The 13,490-nt window shown below is 38.4% G+C and overlaps 1 protein-coding gene across 1 annotated transcript in view; it reads right to left on the bottom strand.

Moving 5' to 3' along the window:
* NCKAP5 (NCK associated protein 5) overlaps positions 1 to 13,490 on the bottom strand; it is a 369,194-nt gene that overhangs the window by 87,967 nt on the left and 267,737 nt on the right. Inside the window, exon 8 of the mRNA XM_054278273.1 lies at positions 5,006 to 5,074. Within this exon, the coding sequence (XP_054134248.1) occupies positions 5,006 to 5,074 (69 nt within the window). The remainder of the gene's footprint in view (positions 1 to 5,005; positions 5,075 to 13,490) is intronic.

Here is a 13,490-nt window from a genome sequence, read left to right on the forward strand (position 1 = left end):
TTGATTCCTGTTACTCTTGGCAAATTAAATAAAACCTCCACCAACACTGATGCAAACTCAGTGGGGAGCAAAGAGCTGCAGCAGCTAATTCACTTCTGTAAATAATTTACTTTTGCTAGATACAAAAGCTACATTTGGTTCATACTCATAAAACTGCCTGGTATCAATTTTTTTTCCCCCAAACTTCAAGCAGGCTGTGGAATAACGCTCCAAAAGAATAGCTCTCTAGATGATTTAACAGAAGACACAGACTAATATTAGAACAATAATAACCAACAGAAGTAAACAAGCTGGGGTTTGAAAGCCCATGTGCCTTGCCCTGCAGGCTCTCAGGCTCTCCACTGACACTGCTCCTCCTGGCAGGTACTTTAAGGGCTGTTTGCTCTACCTGAAAATTGAACAAACCATAGAGAATACATTATTCCTTTACTTTCTGACACAGAGTTACTTTACCAAGGAAGAACTAAAAGGTTCTTTGAAGTGTGCACTAGTCACTCACAACAGCATAGCCTACAAAATTACTCCTACAGCTTTACATATTGTACAGAGGAGTGTAAATGGCATAATATTCCAAATGGGAAAAAAACTGAACCTGCTGATGCATTTATGACAAACTTTCCAGCTTTTGAGTGAAGATAGGTATCTAAATGGAAGTACCTGCCAGTGATCCATAGCTCCCATGGAACTCAATAACAAAGATATGTAACCAGGTTCTTTAGAAAAATGTGGCTATTTTTTTTCTATTATCTAGCAACTCGGCAAACTGTTGTTGTTACCATTCAAGATTTTCAGGTCTGTATTTTTGGTATTCAGCAGGAACAGAGGTGGGAAGCCTTCAGTGAAATGTTCTGCAGTTACTAAAATTAATTTAGCACTCAATAAGTGGAATCATAGCCAAATGTTTGCATTTCAAATGAGGTTGCCATTCTACTCCTACAGCATATGGAAATAAGCTGCTGAACTCACCAGTCTACTTCATTTTAACTTACAGGTATCAGGAGACACCAAGGATGTGAATGAACAACATGAACCAGTTCCACAAAACTGATAGTCACAACTACCAAAAACTGTGGCAACTGAGATCATTGGAGGCAGAGGAATTGACTTCTGAGATGCAGAAAATGTGGAAATGTGAAGTTCTCACTTGAATGAGACATAACACTGGCCCAATCCCAGCAAAAATCAGGCTGTAGAAGTACGTGACCTGTGATAACTGCAGTTAATCAAGGTGAAGCAAGGAGCAGAACAGAGCTGGCTAGTTCCTGGGTCTGCTGTTCTGCAGAAGGTGACACTCCTTCCTCTCACACTACCTGCCTCTCCTCTGAACCTTATAGCCAGGATCTTTAGGTGATGATTTCTTTTTGGGATTGCAATAAAAGAGATAAAAGATCCAGCTTCACTTTTTCCTTAGGCAATTATGTTTACAAATATATGTCATAAAGTGATCTTAATAGAAAAGGCATAAAAATAATGAATCAAAGAAAAGAGACCCTAATGCAACATCTGTTATGCCTTTTACAAGTACTGAGACTTTACACAGCTGCCTTTAATGTATAATCCCATATGCACAAAGACATTCCAAGTGTACTAAAATAAAAGATTTATCTTTTATTCAAATCTTAAAAACAGAATGCCTTTTTAAAAGATAACTCTGCATTTTTGATTATTTAATTCTTAAAACATCAGCAAAAATATCAACTACCCCAAGTTGCATAATTTCCTGCATGTGGATATGGTAAAGCTTTGACAGAAATCTCAGTTGGCACAGTGATGTGAATAACTATGACACTGCCACCTACCAGTAAACTGACAGCTGAATTCCACAATAGGAAACTGAGATTAAGCATGTTAACCTCAAAGCCCAAAGGTACAGGAAGACAATCCTGGGTTTTGCATTAAATTTTTCAGCAACAGAAAGATACATTTATGGAGTATGTCTGAATTTAAATAAGCTCTTTTCTTATTTATCAAGTACTGGAACATTTCAATGACACTTTTTTCCAAATACCATTCCAAGTTTTTTACATTTACACTTCAGAGATGAACAATTATTTTAAAATCAGTGAATAATTGTTAAAATTCATAAAGGACCCAGCTCAGCTTGACCCATATGCTTTTCAGATTTAATCTCTCTGAACATTTGAGTTTCATTGAATTTTACCATGAAAATGATTACAGAGCACGCATTTTTATGTCACAGTTGCAGGCATTCGTACAATATTAAATGTAGGGCATTATATGAATGAGAAATATGTAAAATAACTGATGTAAAAAAAAAGAAAAATGAGGGGAAATAATGGTAAGCATAGCTTTAAAAACTCAGCTGTGGTATATCTTTGCTATACAGACAGAAAAATCACAGTGGTTATTTCTACTTCATATTCAGCTTAATGGCCACCAACACATGAGCAGAGAGCACTGAGCATTGCAGGTGTCACTGGCTGTGACCTGGGGGAGCAGGCAGGTGCCACTGCCAGGGTGCCAGGTTAAATGGGGCTGGAGTGCCCTGAGCAGGGTCTGCCTTGCCCAGGGCAGAGGGGCTGCACTCTGAGTGATGAGTGATGAGGAGAGATGGCAGAGCTCTCTCAATTGTTATCAAATTATGTTCCTTCAGTTCCTCAGGGGGTCTCAGACATGGAACAGCCAGGGTGGCCAGGTGGGGGCTTGGGAGGGAAGCACGCCTTGTGAGAAGTTCATTGCACTCACAACTAATTTGACAACAGAGGCAAAATTTAAAAAATTAAAACCCTGGTGGTAGAAGGTGCTCAGATGTTTCCGTGGCAGTCCCAGGTGTCTCAGGCTGGGTGTGATCACAGCCCTGAGCTCCCAGAACAGCTCTGCTCCTCTCTCCAAACCTGCCAGGTGCCCCTGAGGCAAAGGGGGGCTGCAGCACACACACAGACACACAGGCTGCTCCTGAAATACATCTGCTCCTAAAATCATGAACAGGTTCTGAGAGCCACACTAGGGAAGGGCTGAAGAAATTCTCACTTTCAAGAAGAGGGGCTGGTCTAAGATGAGGTATGAACAGAGCAATCATCAGACTTAAAGCCCTTAAGAAATTTTACAGTGGAAATATTTTCTAATATTTTTAATTTTTTAAAACAATCTTTATGGAAAATATTTTATTTGTTTAAGATCTCCAATAACAATCCTGTCTGGAAAGGAATTTTGGTATTAACTAATTACATTTCTATCTCATCTCCTATTCCCTTTACTGTTACTCTAAAGAAAGAGGGTGACAATGTGTGATTTCTTCTGCAGCTCCAAAGGAATGTGCCCAGGTGAACACTGACCTGGGACTCCTGCAAAATCTGCAACTGTTAAATGAGGTTTTCTTGCCTCAGTCATGGGCAACAACTTCTTCACCCCAGTGACCAGAGGGCATTAGGCCCAAGCTTGTGTCAGCTGAAACAATGCTGGCTACAGCATTGCACACAATGCCAAACATTGTGAAACACACATAAAAAAAGAATGAGATGAACAAAAAACAAAACAGAGAAGCCCCAACCCACAGGTGGTGAGAAGCACTTTCTCCTGGAAAAGCTGACACAGTGAGAGAAGATGGAGACAGCTGTGATAATACAGAAGAACTGAAAACATTCAACATAATGTTGAAGATAATAAAGTTGAGAGCATAGTTTGATTTAATTATATGATCTTCAAATTGAAACAGTGTGTGAAAAACAACTCTGGGTCAGAAATCCACCATCCTACTTCAAACAGGATAAAAGCATGTTTTCTGTCCTTATAATCTGCATGGAGTGTTTTGCTGAAATGCACAGTTACCGTGCTTCACTCATTTCCAAAACTAATTATGTAAGCAGATTTTGTCCTAGACAATCAGAAAATAATTTTAAGTCAGGCTCTGTAATTTAAAATGAAGTTAGCAATTATATGGTAATTTCATCCTTATCACCAAGACATCCTTGCATGGTTTGAGTGTGCACTGAGGTGACTCAGGCCACGGCAGACAAAGGCTCTGCTGGACCCCAGAAAGGGCAGAGCATACCCAGGGGGAAGTTATCTGCAAATTCCCTGACAAAAATCTGCCACAGTGGCAAAAGGGAGGATTTGCTGATGAAAATCTGCACTAAACTGGAGGTTTCTTGTACCAGACTTGTATTGTTCAGGCTTCTAGCACTTCAGCAAATGCCAATTAAAAATTAAAAGAGCTGCAGTGATGACTGGAGTTGCCATGTGCCCTGGGTGGTTTGCTTGCTCACGCACTCTTCTCTCCAAGGTACAGCTGGAGCTCTTGTTTTGTTTGCATGGCAGTAAATTACTTATGCCATGACACATCCTTATTATGGAATGGGGAAATGATTTCTACCAAGCAACTCTTGGAGCCACTAAGAGCTTTCAAACTGCTTTAAACTCTGAGGCACGCTGGAGAGCCTTACTGAGAGGAGCAAGGAAGCATCAGTTCTTGTGTGGAGGAAGCTCCATGCAACAGGAGACAGTAGGCACTGCTGGAATGAAGGCATTGCTGCAGTGCTGACAGTAAGGGAGGGGTGAATTATATTCCAGATGTAACTGGAAGCTCTGATCAAGCCAGCAGCTAGAAAAAAAAACAGCATTAAAATTAAAAGCTGTGTATGCAACCCTAAGGGGGAGCTGAGAAACTCAGCTGAGGGATTATGGAATGTATCACACGGGAATGCTGAGGGATTCCTGATGCACAGGTGTTCCACTTGACAGCAAAGGAGTGCTCAGCACCTAACAGGCAAATTATAACCTCCTCTTCCTCCTGAAAGCAAGCCAGTTCCATGTATTGGTCACAGGGATATCAACTTTTCAGTGAAGAGCTGTGGTCAAACAGGATTTACAGCAGAGGTCGTGGAGAACAACACCTTTGACTGCCAGACACATGTTCTTGGAATTAATTAGAATGAGGTAATACAAAAATTGCAGAACAATGTCAAACCTTCTAAGAGAGGCAGAGATTAATTTGTATTAATTTAATTATAGTAGCAGGTAAGAACAACCTTTTTATCCACCTTACCTCATCGAGACATCTTTCATACTGTTCTCTCTGATTTTCATTTTCCAGAGCCAGTGCTGAATTCTCTGCCTACAGTAAAAGGGAATAAATAAGTAAATATGTAAATTTAGCAAAGGATATCTCTCACCACATGACAATTCATAAAAATCCTCAGGGGGCTTACCTACCATACGTCTTCAAGATCCAGAATAAATTGCACTGTGCAATTTTTGTGCTGGAGGTTGGTGCTTTGAGTAAAACCAGAAGTGACATTCATTTATGAGATTATTCACACCCTACATTACAATTTAGAACAATATCATAGCGGATATTCGATGTATGTCCACCATCTCACCTTGTCAGGTGCAATAGAGTTGGTAATGAAACACCATAAAAGATATTGACATATCTTCTTCTCTCCCTCTCTCTCTGCAGTTTAGAGGGAACTTTTTACTTAAGAACCACTTGGACACAAACAGAGGCAGCCACTATCACAGGGGAACAAAAGCCAACATCATGTAAACCTTGAGCTGTGGCAGCCCCTCTCAAGCCTGGCTCTGCAGTGGGGAACCCCACATGCACAGGTCATTCTACAGCTAATTGGTGAATTATTGCATCCTTTAACTGACCCTGATGAATTTAATAGCCTTTACTCACAAAAAAATTTAATTATTTCAGGAGTGAGAGGTATTTTGCTACATCTAAATGTAGTCTTGAAGTCAGACTTTTTTTCTCCCACATATGTAACTTGTAATATGATAAAAATTACTGTGCAATAGGGCCTTTCATCTGTCTTCAGTTTTCATTATGCTCTTTGCATAGTGAAAACTTAAAAATAGCACAATCTGGTAAGTAAATCACAGTAAACTAAAGTATTTTTCTCCATAGATCTATTTGACTTTAAGAATTCTTACAGTATGGGAAGAGGAAAATCTCTAAAGTGTGATGCAGTTTCATCAGAGCAAGTTTCTACTAGTCTTCTCCTAAAGACTGAGAAACTAAAACAAAATATATAAAAATCTATGAGTGAAAACTGGCTCTAGAAATCTCTCTGCCTCCCATGCATAACTTCCCATCACATAACCATAGCACCAAAATCAATACCTTCCCATAATTACAACTATTATGCAATTTACAGTACTTGCATTACTTTAACCTTCTTCTATAAAACTTAAACAAGTGCTGCTTCAGTGGAATTGTGGTTACACAAAACAACAGTGATAAATACAGTTAACATTTGCAGTTTTAGAGAAAAATGAATGTAATGTGCTGTATGGAAAGACTGTGAAAGATGCACAGTTGCCTCTTCTTTGTTAAAAAAGTCAATGAATCAACAAAATAAGAATCCCAAAGTCTATTAAATTGATTCATTAATAAAAATTTCAAATTCAGCTGAATCATAAAAGTAAGGCTAGGAAGCAAAAGCAAATGTACACTATTAGCCAGCATCTTGAAAGAGATTGAAGAGTGTAAGTGTGGTAAGAAACAAGGGCATATAGAGTTTACTTATTTAAAAGTCTAAATAAGCAAGTGTAGAGAATCTGTGCTTTATCTCCAGGGTACAATTAAAGCCAGCAAAGGTGGTAAAATGCTCTGCATCATATTTTCACAATGTCACCTATGGATGGGTTCAACATAAGGCTATAAAAAGTCTATGGGTGATCCTGCAGAGAGCACTGTGAGATGAAGCAGCAAAAAGTGGCAGATGCAGAAGGAGCAAAGTAGAAGAAGCTTTTTCACTGAAAAAGCAGCAGTAAAAAATCAGAAGCTGGAGGGTAAATAGTCCTCCAGACTGAAGAGGACATAGTTTGCTTTTAAAGACATATTCTTGCAGATTGATTGATAAAATAAAGAGATGTTTGTTACATAAAAATATTCCTGAGTTGAAGATTTTCAGACATTTTCTCTATTAATATCCCCCTAAATTGCCACCCAAAAGAAATTCTTACTGTTTTGAAGCAATCAGTCTGCACAGACTTCCCCTCACACATATTGATATTTTTATGGATTTTATTTCTAATTTTCATTTTTATTAATATAAAAATACATTGTATGATTTTATCCTAAAATAGTTTGGGCAGACTGCTTACACAAAGAAATCTGTAAAAGAACTACAGCACACCCTTGTACTGTATTAAATATACAGAGAGCTCCCCATACTTCTCTTACTCCGTGCTTTGGAATGCTGTAAAATGCAATGTTAAATCTTCCTGGATCTGTGCACTGAACCTCTGATTTCAGCAAGCTATTCCATTACAAACAGGCTACCAAAATTAGGAAATCTAAACCTGACAGCATTATAAATAAATGCTACATTTCAGCTCTTATCAATCCACAGTGGAAACATCTGTATAATAAAACCTGCTCTCACACCACTGGTTTTAAAATTGCAGTGAAAGGATGTAAGGCAGTCAATGTTAGCTTGACTTTTGTACTTCTTGATTGCCAAGCAAATCATGCTTATTTACTTGGCATTTTTGTAATAAGGACTAGACTAGAAGGGAACACTTGACTGAGTTTGCTTTACAATCTGTGCCAGTTTCCACAATGTGAGAAAACCAGTATTTGATATATTAAATCACTCTACAGTGCAACCAAATACTTGATAATAATCCTCATTCCCCCGAAAGTGTTCATTTGGAAAATTTGTAACAGCACTTACAGTCTCAAAGCCCTGCCTCCTAATCCAAACCTTCATTTATTTAACAGAAATCACTGGGTTTTGATGTTATTGTAAGGCAGCTCAATTTTTGCCTTCCTCTCGTGTTGTATGCTCTGGGCATCCTTTGCCCGTTAAGCAGAGTACATCTCCTTGAAGGAAACTGCTATTAAATTTCCATTTTTATTTTCAGGCCACACTTGGAGAAGGCAAAGATGCAGGAAGGATCTCTCTCTATTCTCACAGCTGGGAATCTTTTGCACCCTTGCAGGCACCTGGGGCAGGGACAGCTCTGACCCCAGCTCTAATCCCACCCCTGAACTGGTAGCGACTGTGCAGGGAAAGCTGAACTTGCAGAGAAAAAGCAGCTGAGAGTCCTGAGAGCAGCACTCTGAGATAGCCTCTGATTTCTGCAGTGATTCCTAGTTCAGACATGGCTGTCCTCTAGGAATTTATGTATGTTTTATGTCACACATAGAAATGAACAATCATTCTCTGTCCCTCAGCCTTGCTAACACGAAAAGTGATGCAGCCCAGCAAAGATGGAGCACTCAGTGCCTGCCACCAGCACCTCAGGCACACACATTGGTTTTTGGGGGACAGCTCACAAAGCACAGTAGCATTCAGTCAGCCAAAATTAACCGTGGCACAACTTACCTCTAAATGCAACATCAGTATCAGTACCTGCTGCTTTTGGGTCATTACAGACTCAAGGATCCTAAAATGTCAAAATTGATGTCCCTCCCCATTCTGATTTTGAAAGTATTTTGCACTAGAGTCTCTCCCAACACTGGAAAATTTAAAGATTACTTAGATAATGCTAAGCCACCTTCAATTCCCTGAATTAGAGACACCATGGTTCTGAATTGTGAGGTGGAGTTTGAAAGGTAAAACTTCACACTACTTTAAGAAAACAGGCTGCCTTGAATTGGTGCCATTGCTAACATACAGTCATTATCAGAGACTTTGTCAATTGATTTGAATTCCTTCCTCAGGACAAAAAACATACCAAAAGCCCTGGTAATGATAAAAGCCAGCTAAATCCTCTCTCTCCCACAGATATTTTCTCCTGTGGGGCAGCTGTTTGCACAGTTTCAAAGTTAATAAAAGGCTACACACCTGATGCTTCAACAGACAATCCTCTGCACTTTTACAATGACAATGAAATTAATTAAAAATATTAATTAACTATTAAAATTAATTGAATTTTCTACTAGAATGCACGAATAAAAGAGAAGCATGACTAAAAGAGATTTATGCACAAGACAGTTTTCCTTACCCAACCTTTGTCTCAGAGTTGAGACAAAACAAAAGGATGGGAGGGGGAAGAAAGCAGAAATCAGGAAGTGATATGGATTTTGCACTAAGGGTAGAGGAGATCATAGAACCACAGGCTGGTTTGGATCAGACAGGACCTTTAAAGATCACCCAGTCATGGGCAGGAGATGAAGGTCTAAAGGTTGCACATCTAGTTAGCAGCTCAGCATGCTCTGAAGGTATCATCAATAAAGGTCAAGGGGAACAAAGTTATGACAGTGAACTTTAAAATCCCTGGCAGAATGCTACCCCACAGTTACCATGTGCACTCCTTTGTTATTCACACTGAACCATTTGTCCATTTATAGAAAGCTTTATTGATTTACACAGACATTCATTTGTCATGCCCACTGCAGTGTATTAAGAGCTGTCCAAGCACTTCAAATGTACTCAGCAATTTTTTCCTGCTTTCAGCCTCTGATTTTGGATACTTCTGTGGTCACAGCTTCCTACGGCACATGAGGGGTCAAATCCTGTTGTTGGCAAAGTAAGAAGTGATGCTGTTGATTTTTTCCTTAGGTCCTTGGAGCATTTTTGGTAAGCTGCTGTTCTAGGAAGAGTTTACCTCATGAACCACCTCTGTGTCTTTGGTCACAGAACTTTTTGCATTTTTCTGTCCCTGCTATGCAGAGGATTTGTCCTTTGAAAGACTAATCCAACAAATTGTCAGAGAAAAGTTTAACACCATACTTCTGCTGGTCAGAAGAGCTGAAAATTACATTTTTGCTTTTAAATCAATGTAATTGTAGCAACAAAAGCTTTAATTTAATTCTAGCACTATAACAGCATTTCCACTGGCCAGCTTCCAGTGCCTTTTATATTAGTAAAGACAGCTCATTTTACTCTTTGCTGGGAGTAAGATGAGAACTGCACCTCAAGGCCACCTGTCAACATTTGGATGTTTCCACCTTGTCCTTTACACTTTTTCCACAAGAGATCAAAGCCTGGGCAGCCATGGAGCATCTCACTGCTGAACAGCTCTGCTCCCTGGCCCTGCATCCTCAGGACGCTGACACTGGGCAGTGTTACTTACTGATGAAATAATCAGTGAATTTAGTGGAAAAATACTTAAATAAAGTGCTTTTTTATTTAAATGTCCCAGCCTTAACTATTTCTTCTGGATCATGCAGATGGGAGAAAAAAAGCAAAACACCAAAAAGAACAAATCAGTGATATGTTGACAGCTAAGCTTCTCACCCTTGCTTCAAAACACTTAGCCTTCTCAGCAGCATCACTTTCTGCTTTATTTTTTAATGGCCTGTTATATTTAACCCCACTTAAAACATTTGACATATTTTATCTCAAATATTCAGCCAGTGCTTAATTCCCATTCACTTAAAACATGGCATGGAAGTAATACATATGTGATGTTAAATAATAAAACACAGAACAATACAAGTGCCAATTATAATTCTGTCTATAAAAAGGCCCTTATTGGGCAGCACTGGTGGGGTGTTGCAATTCACAACTTCAACAATGGTTTTTTAAAATTTTTTACTGTTACAAGACTATATTACATCTCAAAAGCAGTGTATCTCCCAGGACATGCTCTGCTATAGCTGTGCTGCCCATGGGTTTGTAGACTCACAGAAAGCAGTACAACCTTCTAATGTATGCTAGAAATCAAAATTTATCTATTCAACATCAGGAAAAGAACCACTTAAGGTTACAAAAACCCCTTGGGTTTAAATGTTGTGAGCAAAAAGCAGCCCAAGGTCTGTGCAGCTTCCTATGATGCCTCACCAATTATTGATGAGCAGATTCATGTATTTAAACATGAACTTACAGCAGAAATTATGTAACAGTTTTTAAATTTGTGTTGATTTCACGCTGTCAAAGATCAGAACACAGAACTTGCTCATTTATTCAGATTTTTAGCAGTTTGCAGGGAGAGACTCCCACCCACAGTCCTGGATGGGGCTCATAACCACAGAAAGCTTTTCCTGTCTGCTGAGCATTTCCCAGCTCTCACCAGATGAAACAATGGGTGTCCAGCCTAAATGAGGAAGCCTTCCTTTGGAGAGAGGAGTACAACTGGAATTTATTCCTCCAAATTTACTTATATTGGAAAAATGTACAAACTTCAGGATTCAAATCCCAAATCCAACAAACCAGAACTAAATGAAATTCATACACTGCTGGTGAGAATGTGCTCTAAAAATGACTAAAGCAAAACTCATATTCCTGTATTCCTGGGAATTCCTCTGTGAAATAATTTTTTTTTTTTTTTTTTTCTTTCTTTTCCCAGAATCTGGAGCTGAACATTTTTAACTGGTTCAAGAATGGCAATATTTGTCTTTTTATCCTTTTGGTTAACTCTAAAGTAACTAAGAATGACAAGCCTTTAAAACTTTCAACATTTTCCCTTCTGACACCCCAGAAATGTTTGGAGTTGACATTTTAGGAAGGTTGGGAATAGTTCTAGCAAAACAGACTGCATTATAAGCACAGGCTTATCTTCAGGCAAATAATCACCTAGGCTACTGCTAACAGATATATCAATAATAGAGTTGTATGTTTACCTGCATGCAAATGGTAGAAAACAGCAAATTCTACCAGTATTTAGAGAGATAATAATAAACTCTCAACATTTCCACTGGCAAAGCACTGTCAATACAGGCCTTTGTGCAAATGGGTTAAAATTATGAAGGATGCCTTTTTTTCCCCCAAAAAAATTCTTCCAAATGATCCCATATAAAACATTTTTTGAGCATAAGGAGTAAAAGAGATCTGAAGAAGCAGAGATAGCCAGCATACAACTGTATTTCCTAAAGACATGGTCTATATAACACATGTGCACTTGATAAAGCATAGAAGTACAAGCGTGGAGACCCAAAAGCCCCACCGAGATTCCCATTTCCTTCTTTTCCCTTCTTGTTTTAAGTGATTTGTTCCTTATGGAATTGCTCCCCTTAAGAACTGAGTGCATTTCACTCTGACAGACTTACTGTGCTTCCCCATGTAATATTCACGGGCAGTTATTTCTTCTATCAAAGAAATAAAAATCCCTGGTCCATGAGAAAAGCTCTGAGATCCTGAAATTCTAAGTCAAACTAAAATTCTTACAATTAACACAGGCAGATAAAGGGAAGTGGTGAGGACTTGATTAACCCAAAATGGCATTTTGTGTTTAATATCAACTTGTATGTGATACATACCTAAATATCTTTGCATTAAAAAATCTTATAGGAGCCAATCATATCAGATTTGGTCAGTTGCATTTGTTTCAGTTCTTCTTGTCAAGAAAATTTCTAACTCTTTGGAATAGAAATTATTTGAAATTAGTACAGATTAGTTGAAAACTATTGACTATCTGTTAATCCAGTGCTGAAGCTCAATAAAAAACTGTTGGTGCAATCATTTTCAAAGAAAATATTTGCTTTGCTTTGCCAGGAAACATTTTGAAGAAGACTTCTCTAATTTAGGACTGATACTGAAACCAAGAGGTAAATTTTGGGTTTGAATCCTTCTGAAATTATACAGCAGATATAAATTATATACTTTTAAAAAACTATTCAAAAGATAGTTTTCATTTTTCATTTTTTAAAAAAACCTTTCAGATCGTGAAGAAAATTAATGTATTTTAGGGCAGTTTTTCAAGCAATAAGAGAGAGCACTTCAGAATGTACTGTAAATGAGTTATCCTTCAAAGCTGGGCAATTTTGACCATGAGCTCACTGACACTGTGACAGTTTTGTACTTGCTGTGATTTCATTATCCACACCTGAATAGCACACAGAGCTTCAAGGTTCATCTAATGGGGAGGTTGAACAGAATAGGGCATTTCAGATCTGTGTATGAAAATTAATGTTTGGGCCACTTCATCCCAGCAGAAACACTTCTTCTTTTCCTCCTCTTGTCTCTGAGACATTCAGGGAAAATATGGAAATACTACTGCTCATTATTGGCACTGGAAAGTGGATATGAAAAAAAAAAAGACCAGGGGACAAACTGCCTTCACAGATAGAAAATCTTGAAATTAAGTATCAGGAAGACAAGGATTACATAAAGTATATTCAGGATTTTTTTTTTAATTTCTAGAAATTCTATCTATCAAGAGCAGCTCTTCTCCTCTAAAGTAGCTTTTCTATGTTTTTTTTTCTAATAACATTGGACTGAAAATAAAATATAATTTCACAGGTCAGTGCGAAAAAAATTGCTTTAATGCCTGAACTGGTGCTTCCAGGCTGCTCAGTGCACCTGAACTGAAGGGCTGCTATTAAATTACAGTAAACAGTAAAAATCTGGAGCTCAATTTGGCACCATCTTCAAGGGACAGCAACACCAACCTCCTCCCCTCTCACCCATTCCACTCCCCCAAGGAAATTACAATTGAGTTTGCTCATGGGAGCTGATGATAGAAACAAAATATTCAGACTTTACTGCCTCCCTGCTTTTTGTCCCCTCATTTAATGCATAACCTACAACACAAATGTATCCCACACTCAATTATTTTGAATTATTATCTCACTGGAAGGTAAAACAACAGATGTTTTGCTCTGACTTCAGAGAAAGCGGATGCTGAATATT

This window comes from Melozone crissalis, unplaced genomic scaffold (assembly GCF_028551555.1).
Source record: "Melozone crissalis strain CALT ecotype California unplaced genomic scaffold, PUWL_Pcris_2 ptg000023l_1, whole genome shotgun sequence".
Taxonomy (NCBI): Eukaryota; Metazoa; Chordata; class Aves; order Passeriformes; family Passerellidae; genus Melozone; species Melozone crissalis.